The sequence below is a fragment of the Hyperoodon ampullatus genome (genome assembly GCF_949752795.1).
Source record: "Hyperoodon ampullatus genome assembly, chromosome: 10".
Lineage (NCBI taxonomy): Eukaryota > Metazoa > Chordata > Mammalia > Artiodactyla > Ziphiidae > Hyperoodon > Hyperoodon ampullatus.
In genome coordinates, this window is record NC_136923.1 from 18,396,165 (window position 1) to 18,413,220 (window position 17,056).

The window sequence follows — 17,056 nt, forward strand, 5'->3', positions numbered from 1 at the left end:
GCCTTTGCGCCTTTGTCAAAGATCAATTGACTATATTTATGGGGGTCTATTACTGGACTCTCTATCCTGTTCCATTGATCTATTTAAGGTTCTATTTCTATGAACTGGTATAACATCTTTCTTAAATGTTTGGTAGAATTCACCAGCAAACCCATTTGGGCATGGTGCTTCCTATTTGGAAGGTTATTAATTATTGATTCAGTTTCTTTAATAGATATAGGACTATTAAGAACATCTGTTTCCTCTTGGGTGAGTTTTGACAGATTGCGTCTTTCAAGGAATTGGTCCATTTCATTTAGGTTATTAAATTTGTGGTCATAAGAGTTGTTCATAGCATTTTTTAAATTGTACTTTTAATGTCCATTAGAAAGAATCTGTAGTAATGCCCCTTTTTCATTTCTGATATTAGTAATTTGTGTCATTTCTTTTATTTATAACTTCGCTAGAGGCTTATTGACTTTATAGATCCTTGAATTTCCATATAAATTTTAGGATTAGCTTGTCAATTTCTGCAAGTTTACTGAGGCTTCTATATGGCCTAACATATGGTCTATCCTGGAGAATGCTCCATATGCACTCAGACGGATGTGTGTTCTGCTGGTATTGGGTGGACTGCTCTACAGATGTCTGTTGGTCCATCTGGTTTATAATGTTGTTCAAGTCTTCTATTCCCTTGTTGATGTTCTGACTACTGCTTAATCCATTATTGAACGTGAGGCACTGAAATCTCCTACTCTTACTGGTGGATTACCTATTTCTCCCTCTAATTCTGTCAGCTTTTGCTTCAAGTATTTTGGGGGCTCTTTTGTTAGGTGCATGAATGTTTACAACTGTTATATTTTCTTTGTGGACTAACACATTTATCATTATAAAATGTTTCTGTTTTTCTCTAATAATGTTGCTTTTTATATTCGATTTTATCTGATACTAGTATAGCCACTACAGCTTTCTTGTGGTTGCTGTTTGATTGACATATCTTTTTCCATCCTTTTGCTTCCAACCTATTTGTATTTTGAATCTAAGGTATGTCTCCTGTAAACAGCACACAGTTGGATTGTATACTTTATCATCTATCTCTGGCAATTTCTTTCTTTTGATTGGAATTTTACCCATTCTTATTTAATGTTATTATAGATATAGTTGAGTTTCTGTCTGCTATTTTACTTTTTGTTTTCAATATCGCATGTCTTTTTTATTCCTGTAGACTTCTTTTAACTGCTTTCTTCTGCACTGAGTATGTTCTAACGTAGCATTTTAATACATTTTTTCACCATATTTTTTGAGATATTTCCTTGGCGGTTGCCCTAGAGATTAACATATATATATCTTATCAGAATACACTTCAGATTTATACTAACTTCATTCCAGTGAGATATACAAATGTTAGTCATACATAATTCTATTCCCTCTTCTCCATTTTATGACATTGTTGTACATATTACATCTATACTGTTACAAACCCAACAGTATAATTGTTACTTCTTACAATTTTATGTGTTTAAAGAAGCTGAGAGAGGAAGAAGAGCAAGTATATATTTATGGAGTTTGTTATATTAACTTTTTCATATGCCATTTTTAATTTTCTTCATTTGTTCCTGTGGATTCAAGTTACTATCTGGTGTCATTTTCTTATTCCATACAATTTTTCCTCCATTCCAACCTCCTTTGTGCTATTATATATATATATTATATTATATATATTATATATATATTTATATTTATATATTTATACTTATATTACATTTCTATGGTACAGGCTCAACACATGATTATTATATACATAATGTTTTATACAATTGTTTTTAAAATCAATCCAGAGAATAAAGGGTAAAATATACTCACTTATATTGCCTTTTGCATTAATGCCTTTATTGGTGCTCTTTTTTTTTTTTTTTTAATGTGAGTTTTGAATCACTGCCTGGAGTCACTTGCTTTCAGCCTGAAGAACTTCCTTTATTCTTGTGATTCTGCTGTAAATGAATTATCTCAGATTTTGTTTATCTGGGAGTGACTTTATTTCACCTTCATTTTAAAAATTATTTTGCTGGATATAAGATTTTTGGTTGACAGTTCCCCCTACTTTTTGGCACTTCAAGTAATGTTATCTCATACCCTTATGGCATCCACAGTTTCTAATGAGAAGTCAGCAAATAATCTCATTGGAGTTCCCTTACATGTGACAAGTTATTTTTCTCTTGCTGCTTATAAGATTTTGTCTTTGTCTTTCAGGACTTTTACTATGATTTATCTGTGTGTGGATCTCTTTGAGTTTATCTTACTTGGAGTTAATTGATTTCTGATGTGTAGATTGTTTTTCATCAAATTTGCAAGTTTTCAACCATTATTTCTTCAAAAAAAATTTTTTTCTATTCCTTTCTCTCTCTCCTCTCCTTCTGGTGCTCTCATCATACGTGTCCTGGTGGATCTGATGGTGTTTCACATCTCTGAGTCTCTGTTCAATTTTATTTGTTATTTTTCTCTGTTCTTCAGATTGTATAATCTTTATTGATTATCTTCAAGTTTACTGATTCTTTCTACTTTAAGTTCAAATCAATAGTGAGACCCTCTAATGATTTTTTTCACTTCAGTTATTTTACCTTTCAACTCCACAACTTCCATGTGTCTCTTTTTTTAAAAAATAATTTAAATTTCTTTATTGATAGTCTCAATTTTATGAAACATTGTCATCACATCTTACTTTACTTCTTTAAGCACAGGTTCCTTTTGTTGCTTGAATATATTTATAATGGCTGTCTTGAAGTCTTTTTCTACTAAATCTGACAGCTGGGTCCTCTCACCAGGCAGTTTCTGCTGCCTGCATTTTTCCCTGTGAATGAATCACACTTTCCTGTTTATTTGCCTGCCTCATATTTTTTTGTTGAAAAAAATTTAGAGCATATTTTTAGCATGTTAATATATTTTAGCATGATAATACATTTTAGGATGTTTAAGCAACTCTGGATAACTCTCCCCTCCCCACCTCATGCCCCAACTCAACATACAGGGCTTGTTCATGTTGTTTGCTTGTTTATTTGTTTAGTATCTTGACTGGACTATTTCAGTGAAGTCCACTTTGTCCACTGTGTGAAACCTATGATGTTTTTCCTCAGTGGGTGCAGCCTTGTGCATGCCCACAGTCACCCAGGATGACAGTGGTTTTATCAGGGCTCTCTCTGATTGACTCTTCTTCTAATCATCCTCTTAGGCTGTGCATCTCTGTTGGTATTACACCCAGCTATTAGCCTTCACTAATTGCCAGCTGATTGCTCTACTGCTTTTTTTTTTTTTTTTTTTTTTTTTTGCGGTACGCGGGCTTCTCACTGCTGTGGCCTCTCCCGTTGCGGAGCACAGGCTCCGGACGCGCAGGCTCAGCGGCCATGGCTCACGGGCCCAGCCGCTCCGCGGCATGTGGGATCTTCCCAGACCGGGGCACGAACCCACATCCCCTGCATCGGCAGGCGGACTCGCAACCACTGCGCCACCAGGGAAGCCCTGCTCTACTGTTTTTGACAACGGCCTGAGCACAAGTTGATCCTGCAGTATGATCCATTAAATTCTGGCCCATTTGCAGGGATAGTTTTTGAGATTGGTCTTTGAACTTTGTTCTGACACCAGGAGGGCACTTTTTATTTGTCTCTTTCCCTGGTTCTCCCTTGTAAACCACCTAGCCTATCATTTAGCTTGTTGCTCTCATGAAGCTTTCTCTTAATGAACAGAGCCTCTGAACCCTTGGACATACTTACCTGAAATTTAAGCTCTGTTAGACATAGCTGGTAGAGATGAGAAATGCTGATGACCTGCCCCTCCCAAGGAAATACCATATCCCTCAACTGGGAGCTGGGAGGATCCCTGTGTTCTTGACTGAATTGTCTAGAGTTGGGTTTCCACCACGCAGAGCTAGAAGGGGAGAGGGAGGGAGTGGGTCATGATTCAAGTGTCACAGACTCTTGCTCTTTCTTATTAAGTGTTAGTAGATTTTCTTGAGTAAGAAATCTGTTTCTTAATGCGCTTAGGTCCTTAGGACAATTTCCAAAGACTCTAGATAGTTGTTTTAAAAATAATGTTCACAGTTATGCTTGTGTCACTGGGGAACAATTTCCAGAGCTCTCATGCCACCATTTCAGATGTCACCACCCTGCCAGGCTCTTTTTCTGCTGCAGTAGCTAAGCTTTAGAATTTGTCTCTCAGGCTGCTTCAAGTAACTATCATTCTCACAGAGTGAGCCCTGCAAGGGATGGGGAGAGAGACAGACAGAGCCCTGGTGACATTATAGGAGCCTTGGGATCTAGCTGTGCTTGAGATTAGCCCTCTGATCTGGTCTCCACAGTCAGATAAGTGAATAAATTGCCTTCTTTGCTTAGCTAGTTGAAATTGAGTTCCTCTCACATGTAACCAAGAGTTGTAATTAATACCCTGAATGTCAAACTTTTAATAATGTGTGAGTAAATGATAAGTACTGTGGAAAGCTTGTTCAACAAAATTAGTATCTAGGGTCATTTTCATGTGATATTTAGGTAGTTAATCTCATCCTGATAATTTATGGCCTCTGAGTGCTTGAAGAAATATATAGACATCATTTATGGTGATTCTAATTGATGTTCCTCTTAATAAGGATTTTTAATACATTCCTATTTGTCTGTCAATATTTGTTGCTACCCAAAGGGTTGTTTCCAAGGAAGTCTCAATGTTAACTGCTAATTCTGAGGTATAATATTAATAATAATACAGAAGCCTAACCTTAATTATAAAAAGTTCTAATAAGTCAGGTAAACCTCTCTTTTCCATCAGTCTATGGCAAACTTATTAGAACATTTCTGGTAAGCATACAGTTTTCCAAATATTTGAACCAGATAAAGACCTCTTTAACAAATTAGAAGTAGAAAGAGGGAAGACTTATGTTGTTGCCCTTGATGTGATATAGAAAATCTAGGTAATTAAGATTTTTGCTTATTTGGCATGCTATGACTTTGACATATTAAAGAATGGGACAAGTTTGTTGGAAACATAAGAGTTAGAAATTCTCAGGATGTATTTATAGTTCAAGACTGTGAGCAATTTTATCCAATCTCTCTTGATAATATTCTGCCCTAACTCCTTCCTTGAATATGGATACTTATGACAAGTTTTATGAGCAAGGCATCAGACATTATTATAATCCTGGAACTTACAAAACCTGGTTTAAAAAGTCTTTCTCTGGATGATGACTGGAAGGTGCCTTAACCTACCTCATATTACCATGTTTGGTACCACTTGCCAATAAAGTCTCTGTAGATTCTGTAATCCAGTGATCTCTGGTCATATTTTAAATATCTCTAGCATCTCCAGAGGAGCACATTATTGAGAAGACAGGTCTTTATAATCAAACAGGCACAGTGTGTAACAAAATGTAGAGATCCATTATGCAATCTCACTAATTCCTATTAAATGAGGAAAAGGTGATGTGAATTCACAGAACTCAATTATTCTTATAGAATAAAGCCTTTTGGCCTTCACTAAGGAAAAAGGGAAAAGTCCTCCAAGGTCAATTTTAATTGACAGATTTGATTTATTTGTGATTGGCATATTGTTTTAAATACTTTGAGCTTCTGAATTACCTGAAAGCATAATGCAGTCTAGGGAGCTTAATCAAGTCATCTGCTGTTTACTTTGCGCTAATAATGGTCCTTAGATCCACCATTCACAGAAATAGAAAAGTAAGCATCCACTGATTTAGGACTTCATAAATCTTGAATTGGTGGGATCTGAATTCCACTAATTGTACTTGAGAATCTAACAGTCTTGAGTTGCAAAGACACATGATCTGATTAGTAAAATCTTACCCGAGAAAGGGTTTCATCTACAGGTTTGTGGTAGATGGTACTCCCTCAGAAAAGAGGTAAGGATTTCCCTGGTGGTGCAGTGGTTAAGAATCCGCCTGCCGATGCAGGGGACGCGGGTTCGAGCCCTAGTCCGGGAAGATCCCACATGCCGCAGAGCAACTAAGCCCGTGCACCACAACTACTGAGCCTGCGCTCTAAAGCCCGTGAGCCACAACTACTGAAGCCCGTGCACCTAGAGCCCCTGCTCTGCAGCAAGAAAAGCCACCACAATGAGAAGCCTGCACACCACAACGAAGAGTAGCCCCCACTCCCCGCAACTAGTGAAAGCTCGCGCAGCAGCAAAGACCCAACGCAGCCAAAAATAAAAATAGATAAAAATAAAAAATAAAAATTTTTTTTAAATTTTAAAAAAGAAAGAAAAGAGGTAAACTGTGATTCTCAGTCAACTGACTGACCAGGGCTAGAATGTTTGCATTTTATTTTATTTTATTTATTTGGTTGCACCGGGTCTTAGTTGCAGCTCGCGGGCTCCTTAGTTGTGGCATGCAAACTCTTAGTTGCGGCATGCATGTGGGATCTAGTTCCCTGACCAGGGATCGAATCTGGGCCCCCTGCATTGGGAGCACGGAGTCTTAAACACTGTGCCCCCAGGGAAGTCCCTGCATTTTAGAATCTCCATCTCCTCTGCAGTGCCTCAGCAGCACACTGATCTGGTTTTACAGAGACGAATTTCAAGGAAAACATCACCTAGACTTTATTTCAAATTACCCTGAGGATCAATATATCTCACTGATGTCCAGAAACTCCATGTTTATAATCTTCTGTTATGATATACAACTCAGGGAAGGTAAATGTCCTGTCAACTGCAATCTCTCTTTATTATTTTTAAGGAGGGCTAATTTCCATTATCAAAAGCAGATAAGGAATGCCAGCACTCATTTGTCATTCAAAATGGAATAGACTTGTTTAGCTGGGGATGAATGAAAACCATCATGTGGTGGGTTTGTTTTTTTAGTAGTGGCAATAAACTCACAATTCAAGGTCAGGGAAAATTCAAATGTGTTCTACTGGGTTGCTACTATTTTTTTGCAATTTTCCAAAAATAACTTGGGATTTCTAATACTTTTTCCCCTAAAACAGAGATAAGAAGCAGAAGCCTGAGATTTTCTCTCATCTTCTCAAATAGTAGTTAGTTTTCATTTCACCAGTCTGGAGATTTTGGTTCTGATTTGGGGAAGTCTTTTCTTACTCACATTTTTTTTTGTGGTACTTGGGCCTCTCACTGCTGCGGCCTCTCCCGCTGTGGAGCACAGGCTCCGGACGCGCAGGCTCAGCGGCCATGGCTCACGGGCCCAGCCGCTCCGCGGCACAAGGGATCCTCCTGGACCGGGGCACGAACCCGCGTCCCCTGCATCGGCAGGCGGACCCTCAACCAGTGCACCACCAGGGAAGCCCCTTACTCCCATTTTTATGCAATGAATCCCATCTCACAACCTGTATAAAAGGCTGTGGCATGTGAAAAAATAAGTCATTTAGTAGTGAGTGGGCTTGTGCAGCAAATCAGCACCAAGAGTACAGCCAGGCCTTGTTTTTTTCACAGGTTCTGTACAGGAAATGCTAAAACTGCCATTTGCCATTTGGGATTTCAGACCAACAGATGGTAAGACCTCCCTGTGTGGGTGTTTCCCAGGCACCTCGAAATCAAAATATGACCCAAATTAAACTCATTTTCTCCCTTACAAATAATGGTCTTTCTTTAGCCTTTTCCATCTCTAAATAGCACTGCCATCCATTTTGTAGGCTGAACTATCAGAAATTGTCTTTTTTGTAGGTCATAAATAGCTGAATACTGGCAATTTCAAACAGATGAACCTTCATAGCTGTTCAGGTCAGAAACCTGGGTGAAATCTTTATCACCTCCTCTCCCCTTCAACTCCCACAGCCAGCCAGTCACGGGGACTGGTAATTCTATTTCTCAGGTACGGTCTGCATCCATCTCTAAGGCAACCGCCATAGCCGAAGTCAGTATTAATTGGCCTCAGCAATTCCACTGTCCACACTGCAATGAACTGGTGAGTCCTCTGTATTACCCAAGTCAGATCATCTCACTTTCGTGCTAAGAATTGTTCAATGGCGTCTCACTGCCCTTAACGCAAAGACCACACTCCAACATGGCTTATAGAGCCTGCAAGCTCCAGCCCCTGCCGACCTCTTCTATCCTACCGTGTTCTATTTTCTGGTTACTGGACCTTCTATCTTCTCAAACATGTTCCTGTCCACTTTTGCAGTAGGGCCCCTTTGTACCTACTATTCCATTTACCTGGAACTCTTTTCTCTCACTACCCACCCCAGGCCCTAGTCTCTCAGTGACCCTCTACTACTTCTTCTTTCACATCTCAGCATAAAAGCCATTCCTCGAGAGAACCTTCTAGACATCCCCCAGACCAGAGTGGAACCCCATGTTACATACATCCATGAGACTGTTCTCCACCTCAGCATGGATCACATTTCTAATTACCTGTTCAATGCCTTGCTAGACTCAAACTCCAAGGAGGCAAGACCAATAGATAACTAATAAGGACCTACTGTGTAGCACAGGGAACTCTACTCTATATTCTGTCATGACCTACATGGGAAAAGAAACTAAAAAAAAAGTGGATATATGTATATGTATAACTGATTCATTTTGCTGTACAGCAGAAAGTAACACAACATTGTACATCAACTATACTCCAATAAAAAAAAAAAAAAAGACCACAACTGTCTTGCTCACCACCATAGTGACATCACTAAGCCAGGGCTTCGCACCTAATGGGTGCTCAATAAGTGTTTACTGAAGGCATGACCTTCACAAATGTCAAGGTTGCAGTTCACAATTCAAAGCTGCCATCTTTGTTCAGTGATAGTCTCAGTTTCGGAATATCTTCGGTGACTTTTCTATTTAGAATTTTAAAGAAGGAAACAAAAACATTCAATGTGAAAATTCAAAATGGGAAAGGTGAACCAGAACTCTGGACCTTCTCTGAATCATCCCCTAGCATAGCTACATCTAGAAATAGTTATTATTATAAGAGAAATAATAATAATCTAAAATAACATTTATTGAGCACCAACTATGTGCCAAGCTTATGGAGGAAAGTGAGGCTTAGAGAAGTTAAGAGATTTAGTGAGGCCCACACAGTTAGTAAATGGTGCATCCATAGTCACAAAGACCCACAATCCAAGACATGCTTTGGATGCTCAGTCCCTCAATCTTTGGGAAAGACAATTTCTCAACCACAGGGACCCTCTCTCTACACCCTGAAGACTAAGAGCATCAACTACAGAATCCAAGAGGAACATTTTTTCCACTGTAATTTAAATGTCTCTAAACACACCCTAGTTAATTCCATGATGTTTCCAAGAGCAATTCTCTCCCAAGCAGCATCTTATTAAAAGCAGGTGTTCCTACCGGAAGAAAGAGTCTCTGGGCAGCACACGGTTTGAATAATTTCTTCCATTCCTGAGGGTTTCCAACCGAAAATGTGATGGGGTAGATTCTGTACTCAAACTTCTTTTTATATGAGTCTGGCCACTGTCGTAGCTGAAAAACATGGAAGGTCAGGGGAGGGTGATTAGACCCCAGAAATATGAAAAACACCTAAATCTTCTGCATGGCTAGGTGGAAATTATTCAGGGAGCATACAAAGAAAGTCTAATTTTATCACCACAATTTATGCTCACTGAATAAAAAGACCATTGCTAAGATTTAAAAAAATAACATCCAGAGTTGGCAAGGATGATGGGAAACCGGCACCTAAACTGCAAGGGTAAATTTAAACAAACTACCAAGATGGCAATTTAGAGACTAGTAACAACAAATCCCAAGACAGAGGCACAAGGACTTTCACTGAAACATAGTTTGTAATAAAACAAACAAACAAACAAACAAAACCTTGGTCAATACTCAATGCTCAACGATAAGGAATTGGGAAGATGCATTATGATGGAACTACGCAGTGGACTAATGTACAGTTAAAGTAGATCTATATGTGCTGTCATGAGAAAATGGTTACAACATATAGTTAGGTTTTAGTAAAAGCAAAGTACAATACGAAATGTATAATATGGTTCTATCTTACAGGGAAAAATATATGCATACACTTACACGTAGAGAAAACTCTGAACAGATATGCGCCTAATTGTTAAACGTGGGTACCTGTGGAGGACGTGGCGGTGGTTTCATTTTCTAAGTTTATATTTCTGTGTTCTTTAAGACTTTTATGGACAGTGTATATTACTGTGTCTGCATAAATTAATTTTATAAAATTATTTTAATTTATAGATTTTATTTTTCAGAGCAGTTTTATGGTTACAGAATTGAGCAGGAAGTACAGAGACAGTTCCCATATACCCTCTCTCCTTCCCCTCCCACCCCCCAGTTTCCCCATCATTGACATCTTGCATTAATGTGGTACGTTTGTTACAACCGATGAACCAATACCAATACATTGTTAAGAAAAGCTCATAGTTTACATTAGGGTTCATTCTTTGTGTCGTGTAATTTTACGGGTTTTGACAAATGCATGATGTTCTGTGTCCACCATTATAGTATCATACAGCATAGTTCCACTGCCCTAAAAATCCCCTCTGTTCCATCTATTCATCCCTCCTCTCTCCCTCCTTTTCATCTCTGAACTACTGGCAACCACTGATCTTTTTACTGTCTCTCAGTTTTGTCTTTTCCAGAACGTGATATGGTTGCAATCACACAGCATACAGTCTTTTCAGATTGGCTTTTCTCCTTGGCAATATGCATTTAAAGATCCTCCATGTCTTTCTGTAGCCTCATAGCTTAATTTTTTTATCACTGACCAATATTCCATTGTATAAACATATCACAGTTTGCTTGCCTGTTTATCTATTGAAGGACATCTTAGTTGCTTCCAGTTTGGGGTGACTATGAATAAAGCTGCTCTAAACATGCATGTGCAGGTTTCTGTGTGGACAACTTATCAATTCATTTGGGTAAATACCAAGGAGTGCGATTACCAGATTGTATGGTCAGCCTGCACTTAACTTTCTAAGAAACTGCCAAACCATCTTCCAAACTGGCTGTACCATTTTGCATTCCCACGAGCAATGAGTGAGAATTTCTGTTGCTCCATATCCCCTTCAGCATTTGGTGTTATCGGTGTTATGGATTTTAGCAATTCGAATGGTATGTAGCTGTATCTCATCATTTTAATTTGCAATTTCTTAAGGACACGTGATCTTAAGCATCCTTTCATATGCTTATTTGCATATGTATCTGTGTATCTTCTTAATTCTTTTTAGTTAATGCCTTCCCAGTGCCACAGTAACTCCACTTCTAAGAATTTATCCTAAGGAAAAATTCCAAAAGTACATACACACTTATTACAAGGTTGTTTACTGTAGCATTGTTTGTAACAGTGAAAAATAGGAAACAAGGTAAATAAGAAATTGGTGAAATAAGCTCTGGGATAGGCTTACACAACAGAATACTATGCAGCTACTAGTGACAATGTTGCAGAAAAAGGTCAGCAAACCATGGTAGTGGAAGAGCCAAACCCAGCCTGCTACAAATAGCACACAAGCAAAGAATGGGTTAAACATTTTTAAATAGTTGAAAAAAATGAAAACAAGAATAACATTTTGTGACATGTGAAAATCACATGAAATTTGAATTTCACTGTCCATAAATACAAGTTTTGTTGGAACATAGCCATACCCATTTGTTTAGGTATATCTATGGCTGCTTTCATAAGAAGGAATAGAAGTGAGTAGCTGTGAGACCAGACAGCCTGCAAAGCCTAAAATTGTTACTATCTGGTCTTTCACAGAAAAAGTTGGTCAACCCCTATTTTAGAAGAAATTCAGTAATGTAAGTAACAGTGATAGAAAATATAGAATATAATCCCATTTCTGATGTTGATATGACAAGAAAAGAAATGTAAATAAATACACAAAAATTGTTCTCCTCAGCATTAATATGATGGTTGATTTTGTTCATTTCTGATTTTATAACTTTTTTTGATAGTTTACATTTTTACTCTCTGTCCACTAATATAACTTTTTTTTTTACAGTGTACATATATTGCTTATATAGTCACATAAAATTTTTTGAAAAACCACACCATTGGGAATGCTTTAAATTTGCAATTTTGAGATGGATATTTGGGAGAGAAATCTTCAGGCATAAATACCCAATACAAGTGCACGAACACATCAGAACTGACACTGGGCATGAACATTCAGTGCAACAGTACCAACCAATCAGAACAGACACTGGGCACAAATACCCAGGACAACTGTGCCGCTGCACAACAGCCCAAAATCATCCTGGAAGGAGAACGGGAAGGTCCCACAGTCTACTGATTTCCTTGACTCTTTGATCTTTAGCATCCTATCTTCTAGAAGGGTTTATCTACCTTTGCCAATCCATGTCTTTTAAGTGGAATATTCAGTCCATTTATATTTGTTTCTATGTCTATATTTGAATAGTATACTGACTCCAGCCACTAGAAATTCCTGTTGACACCTCTTCCTATGTCACAGCCTCACACACACACACACATACACACACACACACACACACACACACGATGTCAATGTCCCACGGGGCCCCACCTATCACCAGAACGGATTGGTGGCCATCCCCGCTTCTGTGTCGTACTATTTCCTGATTCTGAGTCTGGGGCAAGAGCACAAATTAACCAAACTTAAATCATATATTTGATCCTGAACTGCCTGGAGAGGCTAAGAAATCAACCAGCTGGCATTTTCAGCTTTTATACTGGGAGATGACAAAAATAAATGAAACTTTCAAATATTAAATACCAACAACGTAGACAGTAAATACCACCAGACAGTGTACTTAAGCAGCTTTAAAAAAATTTCTACTTAAATATAACAGAACTCGTCCACAATGCCGTTTCCAGAGGGATAATCATGGCAATTAGCAGTTTGTTTTGTTTTGTTTTGACCCTGAGGTATGTGGCCCTGAGCATCTCCGGAAGTTATCACAAGACACTCTAGATACTCCCACAATACCTCAGTGTTGAAACTGACAGCCTTCAGAAGGATGGTATAACCTGCCCCTCCACACCAGCATCTCATGTGGCTGAGCGGAAACCAATTGCTACTGATCTATAGCTTCAGGGCTGACACAGTGCCCAACCCAGGGAGATGTTCCAAGGAATCTTTGTGGAATGAGAATAAATAGGTTTTCTGATTCAGCCTCACAATTACACTCTGCAATAAGCAGAGCAAGAATCAGTTGTCCCTTTTGTATATCTATTATAGATTTTTGCTTGATACAGATGAAGAAATTGAGACTGAGAAAAGTTCTGTGACTTATGGAAGAGCCAATATTTAACATCTAAACTTGCACCATAATCCCAGCATGGAAAAGAAAGGGGTGACCCCATATGCCCTGCCGTGATGTAAACACCCTATTATAATCTCCTTTGCCAATGGAGCTTCACTGGTCTAACAAAGAACTGAGGAAATAAGCCATCAGAGGGATAAAGTCAGCAGGGCAACGTAAAATGTGGCTCAACTTCACAAGTATCTGCAATATTTCCCCATACTTTAGCTCCTAATTTATGATGTCCCAGGTACTATGGCTCATAACAAATTACCCCAAAACTTAGTAGTATAAAACGACCATTTATTATGCTCAGAGATTCCAAGGATCAGGAATTCAGACAAGGCACAGAAGGGACGGCTTGAGTCTGCTCCACAGTGTCTGGGGCCTCAGCTAGAAGGCTTGGAGGCTGGGGGCTTGAATCATCTGAAGGCTCGTTCTCACATGTCTGGTGGTGGAGGTCAGTTACCGACTGGGGACCTCAGCTCCTCTCTGTGTGGGCGAATTTGGACTTCCTCACTGCATGGTGGCCAGGTTCCAGGGCCAGGCATCCCAAGAGAGAGCCAGGCACAAGCTGTATCCTTTCAATGATCTAGCTTCAGGACATTTGGCATACTCTATTTTATATACACATACATATTATGTCTGTAGACGTATCTGTATTAGCCCTTGCCTTATAACAAATTACCCCAAAAGCTAGTAGCTTAAAACCACAAACATTCATTAACTCACATCATTTTTTAGGGTCAGGAATCTGTGAGTTGGGTTGTTCCAGCTCAGGACCTCTCATGAGGGTGAGTCATGTGAAGGCTGGATGGGGCTAGAGGTCCTGTCTCCAAGCTCAAGCACACGAGTGTCGGCAAGAGGCCTCATTCCTTAACACACGTGCCTCTGCAAGGGCTGCTCTGACATAAAAGCTGACCTCCAAGAGAGAAAGAGTGCAACCAAGATGGAAGGTGCAGTGCCTTATTAAACCTAATGTCAAAAGTGATGTAGCATCACTTCTTCCCTATGCTACTGGTCACGCAGGCCAGGCCTGGGGCAGTGCAGGAAGGAAATATACAAAGGTGTGAATAACAGGAGGCGGGACCACTGGAGGTCCTTTGGAAAACACAATCTGTTACACATCTATAGTTACACATACACATCTTCCTTCTCTTGTCTTTTTTAAGTCCAAGCCTGTATTCTGTTCTGCTCTGTCCTCATGCCCCAACTTCTAGCATGCAGTAAGTACTCAATAAATACTTGTCCAATGGATATTGTACATGACCTGACTAGTGTTGACCCATAGCCACTTTTCCTCCATTCCTTCATGTAGGATACCTCTCAGCCCCCTTGGAGTTGGGTGGGCCTCGTGACCAACTGCTTCTGGACAGTTATTAGGAGCAGAAATATCACTGTCAAGTTGAGGGAGTGAAAAGCACAGTGGGGATCTGACAGTCCCAATCTTTCCTTTAGTGGCATCTCAAGAACTGCAGAGGCCAAATGTTCCAGCAGGTGCAGCTACGTGCATGAATGGTCTCTGTCAACTGTAGTCCCAGGCTGAGGGGGCCGTGTGGACAGGGACCCTGCTGTGCCTGCATGAGACATGCAGCAGGCATGTGGAAAGTCTCTGAGCTTTCTGGAAGCTGTCACTGCAGCCTGAGCTAGCCTATCAAGATTACAGATAAGCATCTCTTCTATCACTTCTGCTGGTCCCAAGCTACAGAGGGGGAAACCGAAGCCCAAAAAGCCCACAAGACTTGCCCGAGATCACACAGCAAGAGTGGAGTTAGGGCTTCCCTGGTGGCGCAGTGGTTGAGAGTCCACCTGCCGACGCAGGGGACACGGGTTCGTGCCCCAGCCTGGGAAGATCCCACATGCCGCGGAGCGGCTGGGCCCGTGAGCCATGGCCGCTGAGCCTGCGCATCCGGAGCCTGTGCTCCGCAACAGGAGAGGCCACAACAGGGAGAGGCCCGTGTACCACAAAAAAAAAAAAAAAAAAGTGTTGACTCTGACAGTTTGTGTGGGAAAGAACAGTAGCAAGGACTTCTACCTTTTTAATTTATAACATCTATACTGTTGGAATTTATTTTGATGAGCGTATATTACTTGTCATTCAAAAAACATACATACATAGATAAAAATTTGCTACGTGACTCCCACTAAGAACAATGTCAATAACACCAGGAGGGATGGAGCCCTAGGTCAAGTGCTTTAAGCGCATCATCTCATTTAAACCTCACCATGTCTCTCTACAGGGGGTGTAATTATCCCTATATTATAGATGAGAACAGTAAGGCTCGGAGTCAAGGGTTCATGGGCGCACAGCTGAGTATGCAGCAAAATAATTAGGAAACAGGATATGCATTTCCCGCAATGCAGTCTGTCTGCACTCAGTAAACATCGTGCCACAATTCCTGCACATTCACCTGCTTGTCAAACTCGGGCTTCAGAGATTCTTCGGTGAAGATGTGAAATTGCATCTTCCTGTGGCTGAAGAGCACGGCCGATTTGAGCATGACCAGTGTCTCCTCCAGCCGACTGCCACAGGCCACCACGGCCAGGTGGATCCAGAGCTCGGGGGGCAGCACAGCTTGGAAACTCCTGAGTTCTCCAGGCCTCCTAGAAAGAAGAAAAACAGGTGAAAGCTGTTATTAAACTCATAAAAGAAAAAAAAAACAGCTAGTGAAGGGTTGGAACATTTCAAAACATGAACAGGCACAATCTGTTATAGTTTATAAAATGATAAGCATTTTGACAATTCTTCCTGCTTAGAGAAAATACCGTTTATTCCCATATTTATCCTGGCAATAGCAGGATGAGTCACTGTTTGGACCGCTATAGGTGTCTGAGGCTTTTTCCACCAGCATTCAGCTGTCTAGTGCCTGCTGGCTGCCTACTGGCCCATGTTTGGAAATGGTATTGCTAAACTCTGACAGCTGACACAGGGCTGTGGAGCTCCCACTCACATGGGCCATGGAAATTAGATTTGAACACAACTTGAACAAGAGGAAGGTGGGCGGTGGCTTTCCCATGTGAAACGAGCAACATGATACTCCCATGATCTGGATGGTTTTAGCTTGCAGTGGAATGCATGACCACCGGACCAAAGGAAAATCGTGCACACCCGGGAAGTGAGCAAAGAAAACAACACATGGGCCTCCATTCCATCTTGGGAGAGTCTTAAAGAAACAGGTGTTAATCCTAACTGTGTCGCTCCAGACTGCGGAGCTGGTAGGTATGAAATTCAGTTTCCAGTGTGAAATGCATATTAACGAGAAGCAGGCAGGAGAGGGGGCAGGTTAAGCTGAAAATTACCAAGGTATCAAATATCCAGTCAACAGCTGAGAGAGGAATAGGGTCCAAGAAGTCCAGAATCATCATCCAGCTATTTCCTTGTAATAAAACATTTGTTCCAGACAAGGAGACACAGCCAAGCCTCAAACACACCACTGAGAAACATTTGCAGGCAAGCTGGAAGAAGCTGGCCTGGAAAAGGTGCCCTGAGACAAATGAAACTAATTTACTTGCACAAAAGATCTGGAGACCAGGGGAACTTGGACGTGGAATGCTACCTTCCTTCCAAAAGCTTCGAGTTCAATCAGCGTGCTGCTCCATTATTCACTGCTCGCTCGAATAAAGGCAGCCTTGCTCCAGATTTCTTTCACCAAGAGGAAAGTTGAAGATGTGGGTGGAGCACTTTCGATAGCTTTCCAGTTTGATTACTTAAGAGCACGCTGAATAGAAGCACAGCCTCCTGGCTTAGTTAAGCTCAGATTCGGGGAGTCACTGAGATTCTAGTTATTTCGGGGATCGGAGGAAAAGACAAGTAGAGATATCCTACGTATCTCCTGAAATTGTCCACATCTCTCCATGCCCCTGCTGC

The 17,056-nt window shown here is 40.4% G+C and overlaps 1 protein-coding gene across 1 annotated transcript in view; it reads right to left on the reverse strand.

Moving 5' to 3' along the window:
- GXYLT2 (glucoside xylosyltransferase 2) overlaps window positions 1-17,056 on the reverse strand; it is a gene marked incomplete at both ends in the record, with an annotated part of 78,459 nt that overhangs the window by 41,908 nt on the left and 19,495 nt on the right. Inside the window, 2 exons of the mRNA XM_079712760.1 lie at window positions 9,271-9,402; window positions 15,600-15,792. Coding sequence (XP_079568886.1) covers window positions 9,271-9,402; window positions 15,600-15,792 — 325 coding nt within the window. The remainder of the gene's footprint in view (window positions 1-9,270; window positions 9,403-15,599; window positions 15,793-17,056) is intronic.